This window comes from Telmatherina bonti (assembly GCF_933228915.1).
Source record: "Telmatherina bonti genome assembly, chromosome: 11".
Classification (NCBI taxonomy): Eukaryota; Metazoa; Chordata; class Actinopteri; order Atheriniformes; family Telmatherinidae; genus Telmatherina; species Telmatherina bonti.
This window is the reverse complement of record NC_136629.1, coordinates 25,133,070-25,158,234: the sequence shown is the minus strand read 5'-3', so window position 1 is coordinate 25,158,234 and position 25,165 is coordinate 25,133,070. Positions and strand designations below refer to the sequence as shown.

At 38.5% G+C, this 25,165-nt stretch overlaps 2 protein-coding genes across 3 annotated transcripts in view; both read right to left on the bottom strand.

Annotated features, from left to right (window-relative positions):
• The window catches only part of drgx (dorsal root ganglia homeobox), a gene marked incomplete at both ends in the record, with an annotated part of 4,139 nt that extends 1,137 nt beyond the window's left edge, over positions 1-3,002 (bottom strand). Inside the window, 3 exons of the mRNA XM_079249095.1 lie at positions 1,445-1,546; positions 2,005-2,105; positions 2,945-3,002. Of these exons, the coding sequence (XP_079105221.1) occupies positions 1,445-1,546; positions 2,005-2,105; positions 2,945-3,002 (261 nt within the window). The remainder of the gene's footprint in view (positions 1-1,444; positions 1,547-2,004; positions 2,106-2,944) is intronic.
• A 2,340-nt stretch (positions 3,003-5,342) lies between these two features.
• Positions 5,343-21,116, bottom strand: ercc6 (excision repair cross-complementation group 6). 2 transcript variants are annotated; one of them, XM_079248655.1, is made up of 22 exons: positions 21,036-21,116; positions 20,245-20,450; positions 19,908-20,133; positions 19,450-19,570; positions 19,241-19,355; positions 17,501-18,215; positions 16,092-16,223; positions 15,520-15,678; positions 14,452-14,587; positions 14,031-14,201; positions 13,648-13,824; positions 12,382-12,498; positions 11,848-11,943; positions 10,925-11,143; positions 10,313-10,423; positions 9,799-9,918; positions 8,184-8,278; positions 7,604-7,749; positions 6,912-7,496; positions 6,625-6,791; positions 6,460-6,534; positions 5,343-6,352 (listed from the first exon to the last, which is right to left on the bottom strand). In XM_079248655.1, exons 2-22 carry the CDS (start codon positions 20,438-20,440, stop codon positions 5,909-5,911), a joined length of 4,323 nt encoding a protein of 1,440 aa, XP_079104781.1. In that variant the 5' UTR covers positions 20,441-20,450; positions 21,036-21,116; the 3' UTR covers positions 5,343-5,908. The 2 variants fall into 2 exon arrangements, with proteins under 2 accessions (XP_079104781.1, XP_079104782.1); XM_079248656.1 differs by lacking the exon at positions 9,799-9,918.
• Positions 21,117-25,165: the final 4,049 nt, after the last annotated feature.

The following is a 25,165-nucleotide window of genomic DNA, read 5'->3' as shown; positions in this document are numbered from 1 at the left end:
ATATATATATATATATATATGTATGCAACATTTAAGCGCTCTTGCAAATTCTTGTGCCATATCAAATCAAACAATCAAATCAAACTTGTATTGGTCCTACAAGCTTAAACAGATCAAATGATGTTGACTTTGCCTCTCCAGTGCTCAAATTTCCCACAGTTCCTGACTTGTCCCGAAAACTTTAGTGTCCACACAACTGAGAACATATAGCCAAGTTCTGGTATCTTAATCTAATGAAGGTCACTGCCTATAACAACATTTAATTGAGCAATTTTTCATTATCATATTTTAATGACTTCCCACTGACAGTTGTGCTGCCCGAGAGAGAGGCAGCTATGATGAAGTCGTTTATTTCCCTATTTAGTGATTGTTTGACAACATCAGATTCGATTAGGACTCGATTCTAGCAGGCATTAATCATGATGTGTGAATGGAGGTTAGAGTCGGTGTGCATGTGCTCTGCATCCTTCCTATTGTAACGGGGTATAAATGGTGTCAACAGCCAAACAAAACACATGCATTCATTGAGCACTAAGAAAGGACAACATTTTGGTGGCAGGACAACAATACAGCCAATGGACTTATCTCACCCCTGCACCTTCCAGCTAGAAGTCGCGCCCCTCCACACACACCCATCTCTGAATGGGCTATAATTGCTCCATTAATCTCAATTTGCCGCATGCTCTTAATGCGGGGGAGGCCCATTGACACTTTACAAAAAGGGGGCAACAGCACTACAACAGAAAGGAAATTTATTTTCTAATAATAATGTAAGTTTAATATCCCTGCATACTGCGGTGGATTCATGTTCAGATTTAATAATAGGAATGTGGTAATCGGATTAGGAGGGGAATAATTTGTTTACAATCCCTAATTTACAGCGCTGGATTCCATTATCAACCCCGCCATTGGGTTTAAGCGATAGTAAGATGACCCTGGGGAACAAAAGGCAAACTATTATATTTCTCACAATTAGATCTGCGCACACAACAAAATCCAAAAGCGAATCTGGAATGCAGGAAATTACATACAGAACACATAACTTAATTACATCTGGCCAAGTTTATAACCGCGCATATGTTCAGGGCAGGAGCGGAATATAAATGGTAAAATTTAAGATATGTGTGGTGGATTTGTGTTTCGGGGAATTTAGAGCTGAGAAAAAGCTGGTGACTTCTGCCTTTTGCCTTCATGTTAAAAACAAGCCGCTTTTTCTGTGTTATGGATGTATCAGCTATACTGCCTCTGAGACGCGGACAAATTAGTGAAGAACATTATCGCTGGTTAATTATGAATGACCGATTAATCAAGCTAATCTAATATTCACCATTATGTTGATGTTATTAAAGTGTATCGCCAGAATGACAGAGTAGCTTAATTTGCCCTCTCTTCTTGCATGGTCAAACATGCCCAGGACACGTTACGTGGCTGTGCGCAGCCTTACCTGCACTCTGGCCTCGGTCAGGTTGATCTTCATGGCCAACTCCTCGCGGGTGAACACGTCCGGGTAGTGAGTCTGGGCAAAGACAGCCTCCAAAGCCTCCAACTATGAAAATAAAAGATTAGCAATAAATAAACAGACACACACACACACACACACACACACACACACACACACACACACACACACTTAATGCTTACTTAAATTTGGCCTACTGTAAGAATTTGTTTAACGACTCTTTCTTTCTTTCTTTCTTTATTAATTTTGTCCTTTACAAAGTCTGCATTATTAGACTGCTATTTAAAACGTCATGAAAGTATGCTCGTTTATCCAGCTTTTCTGTGATGTAACTATTTGTCATTGTCATGAGCGTTACATCAGACCAACAAAGATCTGTTTCCGTTGACGTAAGAGGCACAACTCTGCCGACTTTTTGAAAACTTGTCCCACTTGTAATTGATTACCACCGTCCAATGTCCGTGGTTTTCTCTTGTCTTTTGACAACAGTTTCAAATTCCTATTTTAAATATTCTTTTATTCACCTGGAAAATAATTAGGCCTACCTGTTGCAAAGTAAACGTTGTTCTGTTTCTGCGCTGCTTCCTGCGTAGAAACCCATCGTCAAAATCAGCCGGGGTGTGGTTACCAAAACCACTTGAATTAACTGAAGATAAATAAAGTTCATTAAATTAATTCAAGAGTTAAGTTAAAGTTTTAATATAGTGAGTCTTATAAGTGTGTTCTATATTAATTAAGCGAGTAAATATAAGAAGGAAGAACTGAATTCAATGTCCTCAAAATGAAATAGCTTAAAAAAAAGACAAGAAAAAAGAAACAAAAGAAAGGAAATGAAAAAATAATTGGACGAAGCGGATATATTCTGTGCTTCCATTAGCTGCATGAAACATTGATGTTAAAAATCTAAAGGGAACCATGACGGACTAAGAGCCATGACTCTCAACATCTGTGCTCGGGACAAAACACCCCCCTCTGCCCCGGGGCCAAACCACCAACGCTTCCCACCAACACACACAGCAGACTAACACAGCAGTGCGGGGAAACCACAAAAACCCTTCATATCAATTCTAATATGGAAATCTGTTTATGTAAAAAAAAAAAAAAAAAAAAAGTTTTGTATCTGGTTTTATCTCTAAACATTTTAGAGATACAACCAGCAATTTAAGGTTAATTTTCAAAGATTTTGTGTTAATCAGTTTTCTGACAGATTCTGAAATACTGAAATCCAACACAAATATGGCACTTAACTGATTTATGTTGTTTAAAAAAAAATCAAAATGAGTTAACTTATAAAACTGAACATCTTTAGCCTCATTAGGCCTGAATCCGGTCTCCAAGAAAAACACACACCATGTGCGTAAATGTGCGCTCTTATTCGCAGAAACAACTTAACACACTGAGCGACATCAGAAATTCTAGAAATTATGCGAAACCCATGAACCTCAATGACAACGAAGATGCAAAAACACAAGACAAGAAGCTCACGTGTGTTGGAGCGACAACACTCTCCTTCCAGCTGAGGCGGACAGTGAAAGTAAAACATTCTTATTCGTCCCCGAGCTGCGAAACTGAACCTGCAAAACAAACAAAAGTTTCTACTGTGCCTTTCTGTTCTGTGATGAAGAAGAACAAACAATAAGTCAGGAAGTAGAACCGCGGTAGACGTGTGAGGTTTCAAAGTTGATGTGAGAGAGCATCCTACCTGCAGAGAAGATGCTGATGAGAGTGAGTTCGCGCTCTGAGAAATTGTTACCTCTGACTCTTTTTGGGAGTGTCCAGATCTCTCTCCCTTTCTCTTTCTCTTTCTCTCTCTCTCTCTCTCTCTCTCACACACACACACACACACACACACACACACACACACACAGACACACACACACACAAGCTCACATATCTCTCTCTCTCTCTCTCCGTTTCTCTCTGGGAGTGTCCAGATGTCTCTGTAACCGTATAACTGTCTACAGAGTGTTAAGGCTTTCAGCTAGTGTCGCAGAATCTCACGCCTAATTGGTCCTAATCGGATTATCACGGCTTTGTCTCTCTCACCCCCAACCCCTGGTGTGTGTGTGTGTGTGTGAGTGTGTGTGCGCGCGCGCGTGGGTTTGTGTGTGTCAGAGAAAGACAGAAATAAAGAAAGGGAGGGAAGGGAGATGCTCAAAGTGGCAAACGGTAAACTCTGCTCAGGTGCCTAAGGGGGTGAAAAAGAAAAGAAAAAAGATTCATCACAAGTGATTGTTATTCCAGAGTCAAGCATATTCCCTAACCATAAACATGCACACATACGCGCTGCACTTTTTATTTGGTTCTTTCATATATTAAAAAAAGGAGGATGACTGGGTTTGGGTTTTAGATTGACTGTCGAGCGGGTTAATTGCTCGTCAGGGTGTGTTAGGGGGTCCACTTTACAAGGGGTTGCGCATGTAGAAGACTCACAAGGCCAAATTTTTGATTTTGTTCACAGCAAGGGGTCCTGCGATTTATTTCGCTTCCTCAGATAAATGATCTGCTGCGGGACCCTTTCAATTAGTTTTAAAGCGCATCTGGGACGACAGAGCGCAGACGCCATGCGTCTCTGAGGTGGAAGCAAAATGAGGCTTCGAGAAGCAGCTGAAATTTAGAAGAGAAGTGCGGGATTGGACTAAACCACATAAAGTGCAGAAAATCCCTTCTAATGGTGCGTAATTGGTTCTGTAATATCATTACAGGCGGATAATGGCCAGTTACAGGGCCCCGCGCTATTAAGGGTTTCCCTGGCGTGCAGCGTTTATGTTATTAAAGGGGGAATATAATGATATTTTAGTTATTAAATGCGCGTAATTAATTTATGCACCACTGAAAATAAAGTTATTATGACCTCGGCGAAGTGCGTGGAGAAAATTGAAATCAAATAACGGTTGATAACTTTATCCCAATATTTGGTCTAGACAAGTCTTCACAGAACGGCAGGCCTGCAGTTTGTCTGTTTCCTGTCGGCACATTGCTTATCCTCTGATGACTGCTTCAGTGACTTTCATTTCCGCTGTTAAAGGTCTTGACAAACAAACCTGAAGCCTTTTAGATTTTGTTTTCCTTGTTTGGGTTTGCCCTTTAATTATAACGAGAACAGGTTCCCAAACTGGGGTTCATGGACCCGGATGAGGTCTCCGGAGCTTGGACAGTTCAGACCCATCTTGATTTAAATTAGGGTCATGTCGGAGACATGAGTTGTACATATTCATTTTGTGCCCATCATTTGGATGTTTTATTCACATGGAACCTGCATTGGAGCCTGAAACACTAAGTTTGCACAACTGTGTTGTGAATTGCACTATGGGAAAGTTTCCTAATGAAAGCATAAAATCAAATCAAGGAAGGTTTCAAGACGAGGGTCCACAGCTTTATGGTAGTTGCATGAAAGGGGTCCTCAGGGAAAAGAGATGGGAACCATTGAATGGTAACATAATTAAGGATACTCAGTACCACACTTTTCTCACACACACGCACATACATATGTACACACACACATATATATATATATGTACATATATATATATATATATATATGTACATATATATATATACACACATAAATATATATGTATATATTGTCCAGAGGCACAGTCTTGTCACCATCTTCAATAGGTGTTTTATTTTGAAACTTATAAAAAAAAAGAAAAGAATGGCAGGAAAGAGGTTTATTGCATAAAATGAATGCAAGAAAAAGCATTGCTTTTATATATATATATATATATATATATATATATATATATAAAAACAGTATTCCTATGACCTTTTATGTCTATTTCTTCTTCATTCTTTTGATAAATAACCCAGTGCTTAACCCAACCATCCCGCACTGAAAGTTCAAGATTACAAAATCTGACAGTATCTATCATATGGTGAATTATTTACAAATGGCACACTATTTACTCTTAATAAGCATGGCTGTTTAATAACAGCCAACAGTAAACATGTCTTTACAGGAGGTAATACAGTTTAAAACTTTAAGGCTAATAAAATGACTGATTTCAAGTTTAACCCACTTAAAAAGAAAACAAAACAAAAAAAAAAACTCATTCAAAAAAGTTGAAACATGCTTAAATATTCAAGCAAAGATACATAATAGACTCACTATAGCTAGAATAAACAAGATGTTGGTTGGTAAAGCACTTTCTTTCAAGACAGTTAACCAAAAAAGAACCAAGAAGCTTAAAACTTTTGTATTGCAAAATTCGCTTTCCTTACATATCATCTTTCTATAATAACCTGATCTTAAAACACTGACATGTAAGCAGAGAAAAAGAAACAAAGTGGTTTGGTGTGTGCTAAACAATCTAGCATTACAGAACTTAACATAATGTAAAAAAAACATGGAAAAAAAAAAAGCTTTGATATTAACAGTTACATAGCTTAGTTGTAAAGTAAGTATGAATCACAGTTGTTTTTCATCTGCTTTAATTGAAGCTTCTGTCAGCGAAAGTGCTCCTTAAGTCTCCAGATACCCTCCTGACCAGAAGTCCTATGAAAATCACAGATGCTCCTAAGTAGTTCTCTGAAGACAGGAGCCTGTTTCTGAGTCAGTCTTGGTTTGAAATATTCAAGCACTTCCTGGGTGGTGGCCTGCCCATCCACACTAGCCTGAAAGGCTATGAAGTTGCGCAGATCAACTAAGAGCTCGTCATGCTCAGTGGGTGGAGCAGGAGGAGAGCTCGTCTCTGGAGCCGAGCCATCCGGCTCCTCGTCTTCATTTTGTCTATGGCTGGAGGGTTTGCTGATGTGATTCCGAGCTTTCATCTTGGCCAGTAGAGAGGAAGATGAGAGGGGGGCAGAGTTTGAGTCGCTATCTCCCCCTTCTCCGCTGAAATGAGCTCCTGCACCAGGTTTCTTTGACAATTTCTTTATAATAGCAGCATCCTGAAAACAATCAAATAACATTAAAACATGTAAACTGCAGCATCACAAATCTAAATCAGCTGTGTTCAGTAAAGCTGGATATCATTTAATGAAAGAACTGTTATTACCTTGCATTTGGCTGGAGTGGGGGCAGACTGTACAGATGGTGCAACTAAAAGAGAGTTTTTCTTTTGTCCAAAACGCTTCCTAGAGAGGGGAAAAAAACAGGAACATTAGAGTTGTATGTTTTAAACAAGGGAAGCTCCTCTAACCCAACACCAACGTCAAAATACATGCCTTGCAGCCGGAGGTCTATTATATGGCAATCTGCATTGTTGCCGAGAGATTTTAAGTGCTTTAAGGGCATCTTGAGCTACCCTGTTTGCCTCCGCTTCCACAAGGACATAGTCAGGACTGGAGGACTCCATGATGGTGTCATGTTGCATTACACTGTGGATACCTGAATAAGGCAAATGAAGAAAAATAACAAAATGAAGAACAAAAAAAATGTATTGTTTTGTGAGAATTCCAAAAAATGATGTAAAATATGGTGCATCGCATGTGTGCACAAAAAGCCTACCAGATTTCTTGAAGAGCTTTGCCAAAACATAATCATCCGACTTTTTCCGATCCTCTGCTGTACTGTCTTCACTTTCTGTCTTCCTAAAATCCCTTTTCTTTACCAAATGAGGAATCTTATGCCCTTCAAATCGAGCATCCCGGGAGTGTTTGCGTTTTTTATGCTTTTGGTTTTTCATTTCAGAAGAGTCACAGTGTTTTCGCTTTTCCTTGTGTTTCTGAGGGCTCATCAGGGCGGACTCTCTGCTTTGAAGATTGCTGGGTGAGGTTGAGTTTTTGATTGCTGGCTTGAATGAATCAGGGTCTTTCTTATTCTGTCCTGATGGAAGTGTATTCGCAGAAAGATTTTGCTCTGCTTCCACATGATTTTGGTTGGTGCCTTGACAGTGCATCATGACATTCGATGTGCCCTGAGAGTTTTGATTGCATGGAGAAGTGTTGCAATCTTTTAACGAACGAACGTCTGTTGGTCCCATTTCATGCTGGTTTGCTGAGGAGTGTTTTTGTACGTTGCTGTCATGGTTTACCATGTGGGATAACCTTGGCCTCTCAGGTTTCTTGGGTGCTTTCACATCAGACCCCGTCCCTGATTAAAGACAGCAACTAAACTTATACATATATTTGCAACACTTTTTATGCAAAAGATCAATACACAATGAAGTGCTTGATAAAATATCAACAATAACAACATACCTGCAAATATGGCACTGGTTTCAGTTCCCTGAGATCCATCAGGGTCAGCCAGAGTGAAGAGCTCATATATGTCATTCGACTTGAAGAACCGTCTTTGTTTGGGATCCTTCAGAACGCGATTGGTAAGAAACTGTTTGAAGATTTGCCTGAATTACAACAGATAAAAAGCACCAAATTTAGATACTTGAAACCAATTAGCATTTTTGACTCGGCAGGCAATCCCAATCCTGTGATAATGGAGCACTTTGGCTGACAGATGAGAAAATTAGATAACCTCAAAACTGCAGGTATCAAAATAGGATTCCCGTTTGTGCCATTTTTCTTTTTGAAAGCACATTACAGATAAAACCAAACAGAGCAACAGTTTAGAAGTCCTTTACTGGCCATTTCATTATGAAGAAAAAGCTTTTCAATTACTGAGAAGTGGAAGAGTGAGCAGTAATACGGTGGTGAGGTCAACAGAAAGCCAACTAAAACGAAAGTGTTGAATGAAAACATACCACCACTCACACAGCTTCCAGTTCCCAAAAACAAACTAAAAACAATGTTTGTAGGCCCACATTAAAAACTGCTGTATTACCTGTGATAGATTTTCTCTTCGATGGTCCCTGCAGTCAGCAATCTATAGACTGTTACTTGCTGCTTTTGACCAATTCTCCATGCTCTTTCCCGGGCCTTTGAACAACGAAACACATTCACTTAAATGAGTAAAGTGGACAGGCATTAAGAGAGTGGAAAGCCCTGTTGTCATTTTGTCTTATTGTTTTTGCATGTGTAAACTTTTTTTTTTTTTTTTTTTTTTTTAAATGCAGCTACTCCTACGACAACAAGCCAATTAAAGCCGTTTCCACCAAGGGATTGTGTGATGTAGTGGCAGGTTTACTTAACGGTTCTCTGAGGGCTAAAATATATCAGGTCCATATATTTCTAATTCTCATGCATGTCACTAATACAACAAAGGAATGACGTTGCACCATATCTCTCTCTCTCTCTCTCACTCACACACACACACACACAGACACACACACACACACACACACACACACACACACACACACACACACACACACACAGAGAGAGAGAGAAAACGCTCCAGCGGAAATTAGCATGTATACTCTCTGGTAACATGTCGCGTTCCCACTGAAGCTGTACCAAACTTGGGCCAATAAAAACTGAAGTGGGACTGAATGCCAATTAGCCACATTCCCATTGCATGGCAATTTCTATTGAATAGACAGAACCTAACAGTTATTAGCAAGTCTGACTCAAAGAATTTCAAATTGATACACAAGTTTTATGACCTAACTCCTTTCTTAAAATTGTAAAAATTTTAAATTCAGTGCAAACACACATTTAAAGAATGGGCCAATTAAGCATTAGTACTAGGGAGTAAATGCAAACATTTCTACAGCAAATATTAGCAGTATAATTTGGGGAAACTACAAGGACTGATTTACTTTTGGAGCAACTTTTTCATTTTTAAGTGTTTCAACTTTGGGGGATTGGTGTTTGAGCAATAATCCCAGGTTGAAAATATAACTGCGTTGTTCTCCATCACTCTTACAGCATCTACTGCACTGTATCCGAGATAGACAATGATCTGACCATTATTCCAGTATATGTTTGTATAGGAGAAAAACACTTATCCCTATTTGTACATCTTTAAGCCACTCACAAACCAGTTGTCATGTGCACCACTAAGTCCACAAAACAGGGTAAACATGCAAAAACTTTCCTGGAAGACTGACTGCTTAGTTTTTCTTTGGGGATCTTATATAGAATCAAGCAGGACTTTGTTATAAACTATGATATTAGTTTAATTGTTTTAAAAACACCTTCACATGGATAGTAGAAGAAACAAGAAAACAAGAAGCCAGTAGGCAGATCACTGTCAGCAGTCCCATTCTAATGAGTCAGGCTTTAAGGATCACCAATTCTGGTCCTCAAAGGCCAGCGTCCTGCAGGTTTTCCATGTGACCCTGCTGGAAAACTCCTGTCTCAAACTCAGACAGGCTTTGCTCATGTCTGCTAAATACACATTGATTTGAATAAGGTGTGTTGCAGCTGGGACACTTGAAACACCTGCAGCACACCAGCCGTAGAGGACCAGGACTGGTGATCTCTGGGCTAGATAAACACTCTGCAGAAATTAAAAACCTGATTTACATTCAAATGATTTAATCTGAATGTGTAACCTGTGTGTCAGTACTGGGGTTCCAATCTGGGTCGTAAATTATGACTCTGTTGGCTCCAGTCAGATTGACTCCCAGACCTCCAACTTTAGTGGTCAACAAGAAGATAAAAATGGATTTGTCCTACAAAAAAACATGAGCAAACAAAATGGTGATTAAAGGACATAATTTCAACTGTTACAGATTTCACATCAGGTAATCACTTTGCTATGTGTGGGTTATACAATTCCCAAAATGAAACTGTTAAATTAAAGGATCTCAGTCACTCTCCTATTAAACCCAATGTAAACAGAACATCTGAACAAATCTTGTTACAGAGTTGGCTCCAACACAGAGTTATGTTGTATTTCTGTCTCTTACACACAAACCAAATGCAGAACAACCACTTTGAACAACAGATTGACATCAATTAGTGTTTTCACCTCGGGCTGAGTAGGGTTCCAATGAAGCATTTTGTCCCCAAGGACAGGATTTTCATGAGAAACATTCAGAGCCATTAGGGAAGGCTAATCCTTACCTCATTGTAGCGATTGATGAGCGGCTGTCTAGAAGCTATTGTGGTTGTACCATCCATTTTCAGGTAGGAGTAGTTGTTCTTCATTAGAAACACCTCCAAGATGTCCAGCATCTGGAAACAGGGGAGATGAGACAGACAACATGGAGATGCTGAGAAATGGAAGACAGAAAGGAAGGCAGAGATGGTGAATGAGGGGTGGGGGGGTGGGGGTCTGAGGTTTGGATCAGCTCTTAAAGGATTAGAGCAGATTAATATTACATGGACAGAGATGTCGACAGGGAGGGTCTCAGGTTCCTCCTGAGCAATAATTTCATTGGCATTGACTGCAAGCTGTGGCTTGCGTGATATAAACACACATACACACACTCTCTGTTTCTCAGTGTGTTTCTCACATACTCACACTGACACGTAAAATTTTTTAAAACAGATGGACTCCAAGCAGCCAGAAGTAAACACAACAGGAATACATCACAATTTAAGAGGCATGCTGGAAACAAAGAGATTTGGTGTCCAACCATGTACAAAAATCCATCCAAGAGCATTTACTTGTCAGCTGTTTTTTTTTTTTTTTTTTTTTAAGTGATTAGAAAGTCAGGAGCTTGTGTTCCTAACCTGTCTAGATTGAGTGAAGAGCAGAACTCTGTGGCTCTGTTTGTACCAAAGACGCAGCAGTGACTCCACTACTATCAGTTTGCCTGAGCGTTTCCAAAAGCCAAAGTGTTCCTCCTCTGTAAGTTGGTCCTCTGGGATTCCCCTAAGTATCCGGGGTCCACCTGAGAAGAGGTCCGGGTGGTTACAGATCTTACGTAGAGCAATCAATCCTGAGAACACCTGAAGAACAGAAAAAGGAAAATAAACAAAGGTTCTCAAACTAGGTCCGTTTTAAAACATAAACTAAATTCGACTTCATTTTGCTTTGTTGCACCTTTAAACAAATAAGCACATTTACTTTAGTCTACTGGAATGAATAACATAATTTATTTAAGGACAATAAAGGCTGTGTTTCTTGATGAGGGCCCAGTGGTCACTGCATTAGTAATGCTGGTTAATGGACTGAGAGTGACCACTGAATACATTTAAGAGAGTGTGTGTGTGTGTATATATGTACAATTTGGTCACCCGTGGCTCTTCCACTACGTCCATTTGGTCAGTGGTGATAAATGGTAGTCTGTCTCTCTCATGGGTCTGGCTAAAGTGAGAAGAACCTTTTTTCTGCATGTGAGCATCAAAAATGCTTAAATTGTCAATGCTTATGTGACAGAATGTTTTAAATCTTATGGTGCTTTTTTAAATAAAACGTTGTTCATAAAAGTAAACACTTGTAGTCTGCCAGTGAGAGCAAAATTCATCATAGGAGTGGTTAATTAATGAACAAAGCAAGCCTTATTGCTGGAAGTCTCCTGGTCAAGAGTTGTCTCCCTATCCTTGTAATATTTGCAAACAAAATGAAGCCAAATGGAACAAGGATTGACTAAAACAAACAACCCAAAACAAGAAAAAAGTGAATACACTTCAAATATGAAAGAGAAAATTACCTGCATATCCCCATTGAGAATTTGGTACACCTCTTTGGAATCTAAGAAGCTCTGATACACTTGCCGCTGTTGCTCTGTTAATCTGCAGAACAGAACCTACACACAAACATACACATAAACATACACATAGGGGAGTGTAAGCGCTTGTAATGGGCTGTGAACATCTACTTTAAAGCCCCTTGATGAAGTGAGTGTGAAGAGAAATTAGTGGGAAGCAATGTGTATTTGAAGCAAACACTGTCCTGAGGGACTGATTTAATGAGCTGAAGTGGACAAGGGAGTCAACCAGCGTCAGCAGTGAGGACAGACCAAAGACCATCCAATTTAATGAAGACCAACTCCTTTTACTTTACCAGGACTTTATTAGCTGACATCACCCGACAAGAGGCCATACACATTCATCAAATACTCCACTGATGAAGAACACAGTCACATCAAATCAAATGAAGATCTTTACAATCAGGAGGATCCAGATGATTGCTACTACTCAGTACTTAAAAACAACTGGGTAAAATGTATGATTATGATGAATACCTGTTCATTTTTGTCAGGCAAAGAGAGGTTGGCCTTGACATCTGCCTTCATTCTTCTGAGCAGGTAAGGATTTATGGTATCCCGTAGCACACATGCGCACTTAAACGCCGTCTGGACCTGCACATTGAAAACGGTTCATACTTCAGTATTAAACATCAGAGCATGCATCTGTTTCAATGTTCATGGTTCTGTAGACTCTCTTGCATCACCTCCCTAGTGTTGCTGTCCCTCTCAGCACTACAAGCCATTAAACATTGATCAGAGTACTGTTTGTCTCAAGGGGCAGAGCCTTTTTCTTTCATCAGTGCTACTGACCAGCTCCACTGGAAACAGAAGGGGAGTTTGAGAACCACTTGGTCCCACCCTGCGCCAGAGGCCCCACTGTAAATGACCTGCTCCATTTTATCTCGAGTCAGTGCTAAAAGCCAGTTAGCCTTTTAAACATTAACACCCTTGGGGTCCACAGGGGGATCAAAGACACTGCTGGCAGTGCTGAAGGGGACAATAAAATGGTGGTATCTCAGACTAAATGGAGGTCAGAGTGGGAAAGAAGAAAAGAAAGGCAGTAAAGGATCCAGGATCTTAGCACAAGCTGCTGAGTGGATTCACATGGGGGCACGTTTCAGTAATGGATCCAATACCCACATACTCATATAGCCCCACCCCAAATACATACGTTTTTGCATTCATACATCGGTATATGCTTGCTCTTTATGCATCATCAGAGGCTCTGCTCTGCTGCACTGAGAATTTTGAGATCAGGATAAGGAAGCACAGCTTTGCCCTCTCTGACCATTTAATAACATTAATAATTAGTAAAGGTTTTTATTATCGACAGCGGAAGAAGCATCAATAGCCATCTTAAATAATTAAATCTATACAGTCAGTGGGTTATTAACGATTGGACGCTAATGACAAAGCACTACGATTTAGCTCACTGGCTTTTTACTTTGGCCTCTTCCTCTCTCACACATTAAGAAAGAACTGAAGTTCCTTTGCTTGGACCCATATTATCCTGCAATGCACTTAATGGCCCTGTTGTTCCACAAACTCTCCTTCTACTAATCCAAAATTGTGTACACGAGTGCGAGTAGTGTTTCTACCACTTCAGCCTTTCATGACTTTGTCCCAGTGCTACAGTTAGGTTTGCAAGATTACCTGACCACTTCTTGGAATATCATTAGAGATTATATATATAAAACAAAAAAGATTAGGACATTTAAATAAACCCTAATAGTATATTAATCTGAGTCCATATTCATGTACCTGAACAGGTGAGGCATTGCTGTATCCTCCCATGGTAATTGGTACAGAAAACTGCTCCATGAAGACAGGCAACGTCCCCAGTTTGCCAGGAAAGACAAAGTCAAACAAAGACCACAACTCCTTCAAGTTGTTCTGCATAGGTGAGCCCGACAGGATGAACCGGTGAGGAGTGCGAAACTAGAGGGAACAAAGCAAGAATGCTGGGTGCATTTTCTAGAGCAAGGATATCTGGCATAAAATGTCTGTCTGTGCAAACAAGAAACAAACATGCTCAAATGACTACTATGATGCCAATCTAAAGAATTGAATGAATGTAAGTGCAAATGTAATGACTTTTGTATAAATTTTGTAGATTAATGCATGTATGTACACAAAGAAAGTACCTGTTTGCAGGCTGTAGTAATTCCAGCATTTGGATTCCTGATCTTGTGTCCCTCATCAAGTATAATGTAGTGCCAGTCATAGCGCTGCAGGATGTCCTGCAAATTTCTTACAGCTGAGTATGAGGTTATCAAGATACCATGACATGATGCTATTTCTGGAATAAGCTTTTCCTGCGACACAGAAAACAAAGAAACAAAATTATTTTTCATTAAACTGAAGTTGTTTTTAAGTGCAATGACAAACCATGTTTGCATTTTCTGTACAGCAGGGTTTAAGATAATTCTCTCAATACAGTTCTAGAGGACTAGTGCAGAGGATAATAATAACAATAGAAGATGATAATGTATAAACGGATCTCTAGTGCCCCCCAGAGGAAAAAGGATGCCTTCTCATTTAATCATGAACACAAGAGAATCTTACCTTATTGCTGGCGAAGGAGCCAGTTTCATGAAGAACTGCCACTCTGAAAAGAGGCCACCAGGAGTGAAACTCTTTCACCCACTGGTGCATAACGGTAGCTGGACAGACAATGACTGTTGGACCCAAACCAGTGTATCTACAACACAAAAAGACATTTATTCTTAAACCTTGTTATTCAGATAGAATAAAAAGGATTTCTGTTCACTTAATACTACAATTGCAAATTTTATTTAAGAAGTAGTCAGAATTTTTAAACCAAAAACAAATGATGATGATGATAATAATAATAATGATAATTACAATAATAACAACAATAGGGCCTTGCCATACTTCGTATGGCTCGGACCCTAATAATAATAATAAAGACTTTTGCTATTAAGAAAAAAATATGTAGTTGAGCTGTTGACAACAGAGATTATGGTTAAACAATGTCATAGGAAGAAAAATAAAGTAAAAATCCAACTTCAAAGGCTTTGCATACTTTTGCACTAACTCGCTATGACTAAAATATTTTAAAAAAACAAAAAACTGCAGTCATATATCAAATATAGCCCTTCGGCAAAGATTTACAAGAACTTAGTCAAACACACACAGGCACACACAAAGATGCACTAATGGTCCGGGATAAACCTCTGCCTGGTGGAAGCTATTGATACTGGGCCATAATTGAGTTTGCAAGCAATCAATTTGTGGGCATCTATAGCAGACAGAGTATTGACAATCAGCGAAGCTCCACCAACGGAAAACAAGATTGTCATTTGTGCATTAAACCAGATTATCACTGCCCCTCCCTTGTGTTTTCTGTAGTTGATTTGTTGTCCCACACCTGTTCCACTTCATGAGTTTGAAATTCATTTTAAGTGTTCATGAAGAAACCAACGCAATCTCACTCAAATATACACAGTGTCAGTGTTTTCTCTAATGTCGGCAGTAAGAAAGTGAAGAGTCTGATAATTGAAACATGTTTAATAATTCACAAGAACACTTTCAGGCAGAAATTCCCGTCATCAAATATTCATACCATACAGACACACAGTCTCTGGACAGTTTGTGTGTGTGTTTGTATACCTGTAGTTGGACCCTCTAGTCCTCAGTTTGCTGTAGCTTAGTCCAGCCAGAAAGCTGATGACCTGGATAGTTTTGCCCAGTCCCATCTCATCTCCTAGGATACCACCTGCCTGCTGACAGTGGAGTTCCCACATCCACCGTACACCTGTCTGCTGGTACCTAAAATTTGACATTTTATGTTCACAAAACTTCACAGACCTCCACATGCCAATAGCCAGAGATGTCTATTGATGAATTTGGTTTAAACCCTACCAAGGAGAGGAATGATGAATGACTGTTATGCAACATAGTGTTAATAAAAATAAAATAAATATGACCCTAATTATGCTGAAGGTGAACACAATATATGTATTGTCTACGGATTACATAATTATAGCTTAATTCTAACAGTTCCAGTGCAAAGGTGTTAAAGAGCAGTGGGTGTGACACTGAACAAAGTGCAATGATTTTAATTGGCACAACAAATTATTTTTAGTCATAAAAGTGCCCCGCTATCACTTCCACAGATGAAAATAAAAATTCAACATCTTATCTACAGATAAGGACACAGTGAATATCCATGCTGAACATACTTGTAAAGTTTTTTCCAGAGGAAACCAGGAACTTTGAAGCCCTCATCGAATTCAGCATCACTGTCATCTGAAAACTCTTCACCTCTTTCCCTTTTTGCCTCCCGTTCTCGCAGACGCTGTCGCTTCCACCTCCTTGAAGACACAATGAATAAAATACTGATGACACCCTCCATTTTCATAACAAGATTAAAAGACGAAAACACACATTTTAAATTTTTTTTATTAAGTCCAAGTCTTAAATATTCCTTCGATAACCTTAAAGAAGTGGCAGATGGTATTTTCAAATTACTGGAGAATACAAGACTGTAATAAAAACATTCTGTTTCATTTTGTGTTTATCTATACTTGTTTTGAACACTAACATCCTCTGAATACCAGAAAAGATAAATGCAACCTGAAACAGGACAAGTAAAGAAAACCTAACTTTGTATCTCTTGCATTTAGTGACTTATTTGACGACTTGCATGGATAAATGAGTGAATTGCAGAAATTTTGAGTAGTGGGTATTTCCCAAGAGCTGTGGAACATTTACACCAAAAAAGGTAAATGTAAAGAGAACAGTTTTAATAGTGCAGGAGAGAGGGCAGTTAGAGCCACAGTCGTCGGGCAGCAAATGAAGATTGATATAGACAATTAGTAGTGTGAGTTCCCCAGAAAGGTGTGAGGTGCAGAGGATAAGAATCCATCTTCATTTGGGCCTGGTCCTGTCACCCTGCCACACAACTGGTCCTTTAGCTGGGCCTGGGAGACCACACTCTCTAATTAAGTCAAGACTAAGCACTGGTTCAGTTAATTACACTTTTCTGCCCCCACTCCACCCCCAAACCCAACTAGAAATACAGCATGCTCTAATAATATCATTCTTCACATAAGCCAGCTTCACCATCATTGCCATGTCCATGCTGCTGAACTCACATTCAGTCACTATACTGTAGAAAGAGGACACATGCCAACACAATTTATTTGGCAGCTATAAATATGAAATCTCATTAGGGCTGCTCTTCCATTAATTTGAGCATTAGAGTGAGTGAGTATATAAAACCATGTGCAGGAGGATAATTAGGCCAGTGCGAGAGAAGCAAGAAGAAGAACAGGCAGTGAATTTGCTTAGTCAAGAAACAGCTGCCAATCTCATCTGGGATTAACTCCCTTTCTGCCCTATGGAGCCAGCAAAAACCAACTGCTTTTCTCCTTAAGTAATGCAAAGAACAATAGCCTATTTGCACAATTGACATTACAAATGCAATGCAAACTAAAGGCTCAATCTGGTTTGTTCAGCATTTACAGACATGGGCTTCTTCCCCCTCCATTAAAGAGACTGGCTGATGAAAACTTTTTGCACTTTTGCATATCACCAAGAATTCCAAATACAAGTTTTTGGAATGCATATCAGTAATACCAAATCATACCTTAGTCTCTGCCTGTAGTACTCCAAATCTCCATCATCTTTGTAATTTCGAGCTTTACCCTCATCATCCTCCTCTTCATCCGAACTTTCAGGGCAGTATTCTTCTTCACTGTCTTTTTTCTTTATTTTCCTCCTGCCTCTACTCTCAGGTTTTCTTTTGTATGGTTTCAATTCATACTCATCATCATCATCCTCCCACAAACCCTCCTCCATGGCTTCTCTCTCCTCTTGGTCAAAATCTATTCCTTCATCACTGGGCAAGTACTCGGATCTCTCACTGTCCGATTCCTCTCCCTCAATGTGCAGCTTTTTCCTTAGCTTCGGGGGTTGTGGCTCAGCCTTGGGTCGAGCCTTAGGATGGGCTTTAAGAGCCGTTATCTGCAGCTTTCTCATGCGCTTCTTTAGCTTTTTATCCTTGGATAAGCATGTTTTTACAGTTTTACTTCCCTTCCCCACATTATGGTCAAGTATAGAGCTTTTCTTCTTCTTCTTCAGGAGTGGTATTTTCTTTCTCTCTGTAGCCAACTTGGCCTGGTCTGCCAAGTACTGGTCAAAAGCAGAGTTCTCAGCTAGCATCAATTTTCGTGGCTCTTTCTTCACTTCTTTCTGTTGTATCCGGGTTCCAAATGGAGTCATGTGACCCTTTCGGATAAGCTCCTCCCATTCAGTCTCCTGAGCTGGCATTAGCATGCTGCCCAGCGTGGAAGGTCCTGGTTCTGGTAGAACACATGAACAAGCAGTCAGAGGAACAGAATTAACTATACAGTATTAAAATTGCAAATGTGTCCTGTAGAATTTTCTTCACCACCAAAAGCACTGTGTGATTTTATCATAAACAATCTAAATAGAAAAGGGCTCCCATTTGGACTTCACAAAAAGTAATAAATATACATAAATCATAAAGAAATATTAATCCCATTTCGCAATCAACAGATGCACACTGAAAGTGTTCCAATTTTTGGAGCACAAACGGCAGACTGCAAATTTTTTTGGTCTGACTAAAAATCCAAACATGTGTTGCCTTAACATGGCATTTCCCCATTAACAAATCCATGACTTGCCTAGTTGTTATATCTGTAGCGAATGATAATTTTACTGTTGTGTTACTATTCTGTTAAATTTTCTCATGAGATAATAGAATTTAATTCTGATAAACCCATTAAACCAGTCTACAAAGCTGACTGGCAATGTTTAGAAGAGTGAAAAGTAGTTCAACACTGACTACACATCACTGTCAAATGGAAAATATGATTTTAATTTGCTTTTGTCCGAATGTGTGACATAAATTTTCTGAAGTGTGTCTGAAGTTATTCCCACTAAAAGTGCAACATGACTGAACACTGACATTAAAAAAGTCAATTTATGTCATATTTAGCATGACGCTTTTTTAAACTTAATCAGTGGGTATATGACAATTTCTTACAAAAGGAATGCAATACAAATAATAAATTATTTGAAATAATATTAAAAAACTCAATACTTACTTGAACATATCTTTAGTTAAGAAACCAACCTTACTTAAAAGTGGCCTTAATGCCATGCTAACAATACCAGTTTAGAGTATAGAATGGCATTATTTTGGCCTCTTTCTTTTTTAACATATTTATGACTTTATTACAAACATAGCACCCCACTAAATGAGTATTCAATGCATACTATGGAATTGTAGCAAAAGTTTAATAAATATACTAACAGTACACTGAAAATGAAATAAATGATGCTGCAAATAAAAGCTAATTACCTTCCTCTTCCCCATTCTCTGCCAAAAGCTCAGCTTCCACTCTCCATGTGTCCTCTCCTCCTAAAATGGCTTGAAGTCGTCTCTGTTTTGCTCTGACCTTTTTCAGCTGTTTTTCCTGAATTAAAAATGGCTTCCATCAACACTGTCACTATTTTGATTGTGGTTTTGTGCAATTATTGATTTGAAAGCTTATTATAAGCAGTTTTTACCTTATTTTCTTTTTGTCGTTTGACAGATTCAATCTTCCGACTGATGTCTTTGCTGGATGCTGCATAGGGAGACAGCTGCTCAATAATCTTGTTGATTTGCTTGAGCGATGCTGTAACTGATCTGAAACAAGAAATCAAAGCAGAGTAATATTTATGGCTCATTTACAGTTTGTTGTGATATTAACATAAACAAAACTTATACAGCTGGGAAATACATTGCATTTTGAAATTGCATGAATTGCATTATGAATTCTTGACATATTTCTTTGTCTAACCTAATTAAAGGTACACTATCTTGAAGACAAAACAAGCTCTGTGTATGGTTTATCCAACATGAACAAGGTTACGTTTTTTTAATGAATTAAATATATTCTATTAAATATTCCTTACTGAGGCACTCTTCAATACAACACCCTGCAAACAAAAATACTAGATTATTTCTAATTATTATTCTATACCTGAGATCATCCAGCACAGACTCATACTCCTTCTCAGCCTCAGCTTTAGCAGCAGCCTGGCTAGCCTCCTGGATTGCCTCATCCACTTGCTGCAGAACACCTTGCTCGAGCACATCCTGGTCATACACAGCCACACCAAGGCCCTGGAGTTCATCAGCTCCTGAACTGGCAGATGCTGCCTGGATACGCTTTCGGTTGATCTGTAGCAAGGATCCTGACCGTTTGTCTGCAAAGTGCCCAACAAATGTCACTACATTAATTGACACATTAGGTGCCATTAAAAAGAAAAAAAAAAGTGTTTATATTCTCTGATTTTCTGTAGAGTTGGACAACTCACCATTATTGTTCTCCCCAGGTCCTGTATTGACAGGATAGGCTGCAGATGCCTCAGAGCCCTGGCTGTTTTCAGGGAAAGTGCAAACTGCTGAGCCCTTAGCAGCTCCATCCTCGTCGGACCCTCCCGGAGTGAGAGCAGCACTGGCTGGGCTGGAGAGAGAGGACGACCCCTGCTGTTCTGCGCCTTCTATAGGCATAATTGTGAAGCTGTCGAGAGTCATTAAGTAGTCAATCAGACATCAAGTTATCCAAATAACTGTCATTTTTAAAAAGAACGACAAGAAACTCCAATTTTGAACACGATTATTGGGAAATAACAGATGATCGTTAGCAAAAGAGTAACTTTAACTGTAAACAGTACTAAAAAAAAAAAAAAAAAAACTAATGAAAATTTACACGTTAGCTTACTAAACAATACCTTCATAGTAATATATGTCAAGTATGACATGTGCATCCATTAGCAATAAAAAGGGAAACAAAATGTTCGTTTCCAGTACGAGCCAGGCTGTAGTAACAAAAGACAATAACATAGAAATGTTCGATCCTGCAATAAAGCTGAAAGAAACATCACTCTTTCAGAGGTGCCCATTGTTACGTGGCTACGCTAACCTGCTAAGCTAACTATGAGCCGAGCATCGTCTTTGGTTCAGCTTTATGGAGCACGAGCATTTCGGCTTCAATTAACCTGCCAAACACGTGTATACAGTATACTACAATACGTCTATAAGACTGTCTATAAGAACATATTCATATCAATAAAGTGTTGGAGCAACAATGACAGGAACCACTTACGAGGCATGCAGTTTTACAACATCAGCAGCTCAGCTTATGTCATGTTGTTTGCCAGCCGTCTTCCTTGTTTCCGGGTGCCACAATTCTTCCCATTAGCTTATTGGGCAGCGCCCTCTGCTGGTTCACAACTGTAAAACTCGTGGCCTCCAGAGGGCGTCACAAAACCATTTATTTTAGTTGATACTATGGGGTTCCGTTTGTGTCAAAAAAAGTATATGTAATATGTGTACATGTTGTTGGTTTATGTTGTTCCAATGTGTCTTTGGTACATGTCTATGGACTAATGTTTTTGACAAGTGTTGTTGCTTTTTGTATGTGTCAATATTGCGTATGTATTTCTTGCATATGTACATGTTGTATATGTACATGTATCTGTTGCATTTGTATTTATTGCACATATAAATGTTGGATGATGTAAATGTTGTACATGTATGTTGTTGCATTTGTGTTTGCTGCATATGTAGACTTCGTATTTCGCTGCACGTCTTTACCTTCTGATTGGCTAATGTCGTTGCTTTCTGTTGTTGGTCAATGCTGTTGGTTTATGTTGTTGGTCTCTGCCGTTGTTGCCTTTGTCACAAATAAATGCTGAAATAGGCCATGTCTGGTCTAAGTGTTTATTAGACATTACAAAAAATGTTAGAATTTTAAGAAATACATATTTTTAAAAGCTTTCAAAATATCTCCATTATAGCATTTTTTCCCTTCAGGCGGTAATTCGGACAGCAAAGGGGTCCTAATGCAAATAGCGCCGGGATAATGATGTTGGCTACTTTTAATTTTAATAACCTAAAAAAAATATCTTCTTGGAGTTTGGGTTATTTACTGTGTATGATTGTGCGGCCGCATTGGCTGGACTCGGCCTACTCTGCATGCTAGCGAGTGTCTGGGCCACCGGATTATTCTGTCGTTCAACTGGTTCCAACTTTATTGGGACAGCAGGGGGCGTATTTGCTCAATGAACGCTAATCTTTATTTCTTCAATGAGGGTTATTTTATTATTTAAATTGAGAATATTAACGTATTCTTTGAAGATATTGTCACATTTCAAATGATCACAATGCTATTTGTGCCTTTATTCACAGGCTCTGAGGACTCACTACAAAGTTTTGCATCCCTAAAAGTGGGAATCATTGCCTAAAATGTTGGGTTGATCTATCTACTTTGATAACTTTTGATACAGTGCATTCACATTTTACAGATATCACACATTTTACATTTACATTTTGCTATATATACATGTATGTGTGTGTATATATATATATATATATATATATATATATATATATATATATATATATATATATATATATATATATATATATGATATGAAATATATTCATATATATTCATATGTGTTGATATGTATATTGTTATAAAATCACAATCGTTTGTTTTATCCTGACCTGAAATTTTATGTTTTGTTCATCCCATCAGTAAATAGTTTTACTCTGTTCACAATGTTCACATTGACAACTCAGATTTTTTTTTTTTTTTTATTAAATATATTTTATGTCAGTTTTCTGGTTCAGTCTTGCAGGTGATGGTAAAAAAAAAAACAAAAACGTGTTAGATGTTCTTCCCAAGACTAAACAAATGTAAATACTTTGGGGGATGTATCTTAACTTGCATTTGTGTTAAAGAGGTCCCTCCCCCCCTATTATGTTTATATCTGAATGTGAACTTTGTGTTAATGTGTAATAAAGATATTTGTCTTTTCTGTGCTGAAGATGTATCTTTTTGTACTGTGTGGCAGAGTTTAAATATAAAATCTTTAATGTTTTCAGTTACATGAGCAATTTGGACTTAAAATGTAGGCTTCTGTAATTTTGTCATTTAAAGATAATAAGGGAATTGAAGGGGACATTTACTTTGTGCGTATAGTGGCCTCGGCCGTCATGCTGCTGTAAAACGTGAATGCATTGTATCAAAAGTTATCAAAGTAGATAGATCAACCCAACATTTTAGGCAATGATTTCCACTTTTAGGGATGCAAAACTTTGCAGTGAGTCCTCAGAGCCTGTGAATGAAGGCACAAATAGCATTGTGATCATTTGAAATGTGACAATATCTTCAAAGAATACGTTAATATTCTCAATTTAAATAATAAAATAACCCTCATTGAAGAAATAAAGATTAGCGTTCATTGAGCAAATACGCCCCCTGCTGTCCCAATAAAGTTGGAACCAGTTGAACAATGACAGAATAATCCGGTGGCCCAGACACTCGCTAGCATGCAGAGTAGGCCGAGTCCAGCCAATGCGGCCGCACAATCATACACAGTAAATAACCCAAACTCCAAGAAGATATTTTTTTTAGGTTATTAAAATTAAAAGTAGCCAACATCATTATCCCGGCGCTATTTGCATTAGGACCCCTTTGCTGTCCGAATTACCGCCTGAAGGGAAAAAATGCTATAATGGAGATATTTTGAAAGCTTTTAAAAATATGTATTTCTTAAAATTCTAACATTTTTTGTAATGTCTAATAAACACTTAGACCAGACATGGCCTATTTCAGCATTTATTTGTGACAAAGGCAACAACGGCAGAGACCAACAACATAAACCAACAGCATTGACCAACAACAGAAAGCAACGACATTAGCCAATCAGAAGGTAAAGACGTGCAGCGAAATACGAAGTCTACATATGCAGCAAACACAAATGCAACAACATACATGTACAACATTTACATCATCCAACATTTATATGTGCAATAAATAGATATGCAACAGATACATGTACATATACAACATGTACATGTACAACATGTACATATGCAAGAAATACATACGCAATATTGACACATACACAAAGCAACAACACTTGTCAAAAACATTAGGCCATAGACATGTACCAAAGACACATTGGAACAACATAAACCAACAACATGTACACATATTACATATACTTTTTTTTTGACACAAACGGAACCTCATAGTATGGGGAACCCCATAGTTTACAAAGCGTAAAGGATGAACTGGCCAGACCACTGAAAATACTAGTCGGGACCACGTTTTGCTATGTTGCTTGTTGTATTTGTGAAATGTAGAAATAGATTGGGAGCCAGAAAGACAAGTGTATCACACCTGGAAACAAGTCTAAATTTTTTTCCAAAGAAACATTCTTTTTATGACCTCAGAAAGCTTGGACACATTCATGTTAGAAAACGCAGATATTGCCAAGTATTTGCATTTCAGAGGAAGTTTATTTCCAGTGCCTTGCAACAATAAATAAGGGACTTAATTAAAATATCCAGTGTGCCTTGCACTGCCACAGCTACGCAAAAGATAGCACTCTTTCTAAATTGTGTTATCTATGTAAGCAAACACATCTATAGAGCAATGAATATTGCTGTCACCCCTGGTTTATAAAGTGTACAAAGCTTGGAATTCTGGACTGTTTTCAGTTCTTAAAAGCTAAACTTGGGTCATCTTCAGTGGAGTTTCTCCAGAGACTCTGGAGGGGATATGAATTAAAAATGCACAGAAATAACTGTAAAGTGTGTCATAGTGAGACAATCTAGTTTACTTCGTAGAACCCTGCATATGCAGAGCTTTGATATGTTACCCAAAATTATGTTTTCACATTGGTTTTCTTTAAGGTAACAGATATAAAAGGCTAAAGATATATATGAGTTCAACAAACTACTAAGCTTATAAATTACCCATGATGGTAATTAATAAAAGTATTAATTCACACAATGTGTGCCTGTGCAGATGAGTTGCAGAGAGGAATGTATGTAAACATCTTGCAATGACCTCCATCTTTTATATATTTAGCCAAAGCTTGCCAGTGCTTGATAGGAATGCATGTAAACCTCTTGCTGTAACCTCAATCTTTTATATATTTAGTCAATGCTTGACAACCTTTATCTATGATGAGGGGAAGATAATATTTATGCTTGGCTGTGTTTTCTTCCCATCATAATTTAGGCAATGTTCAACTTGGTAAAGAAAGGTGCCAGACAACACCAAGCTCATAGGATTTAGTGGGTGGTAAAGTTGTTCATCTTACTTTAGGATCATTTGTTAGTAATCCTGCATCTTTGTATGCAAGCGGTTTGTAGAATTATTGTGTAGGAGGATGGGGCACAAATCCAAGAAGGTGCTGTGGTTTGCACTCTGCT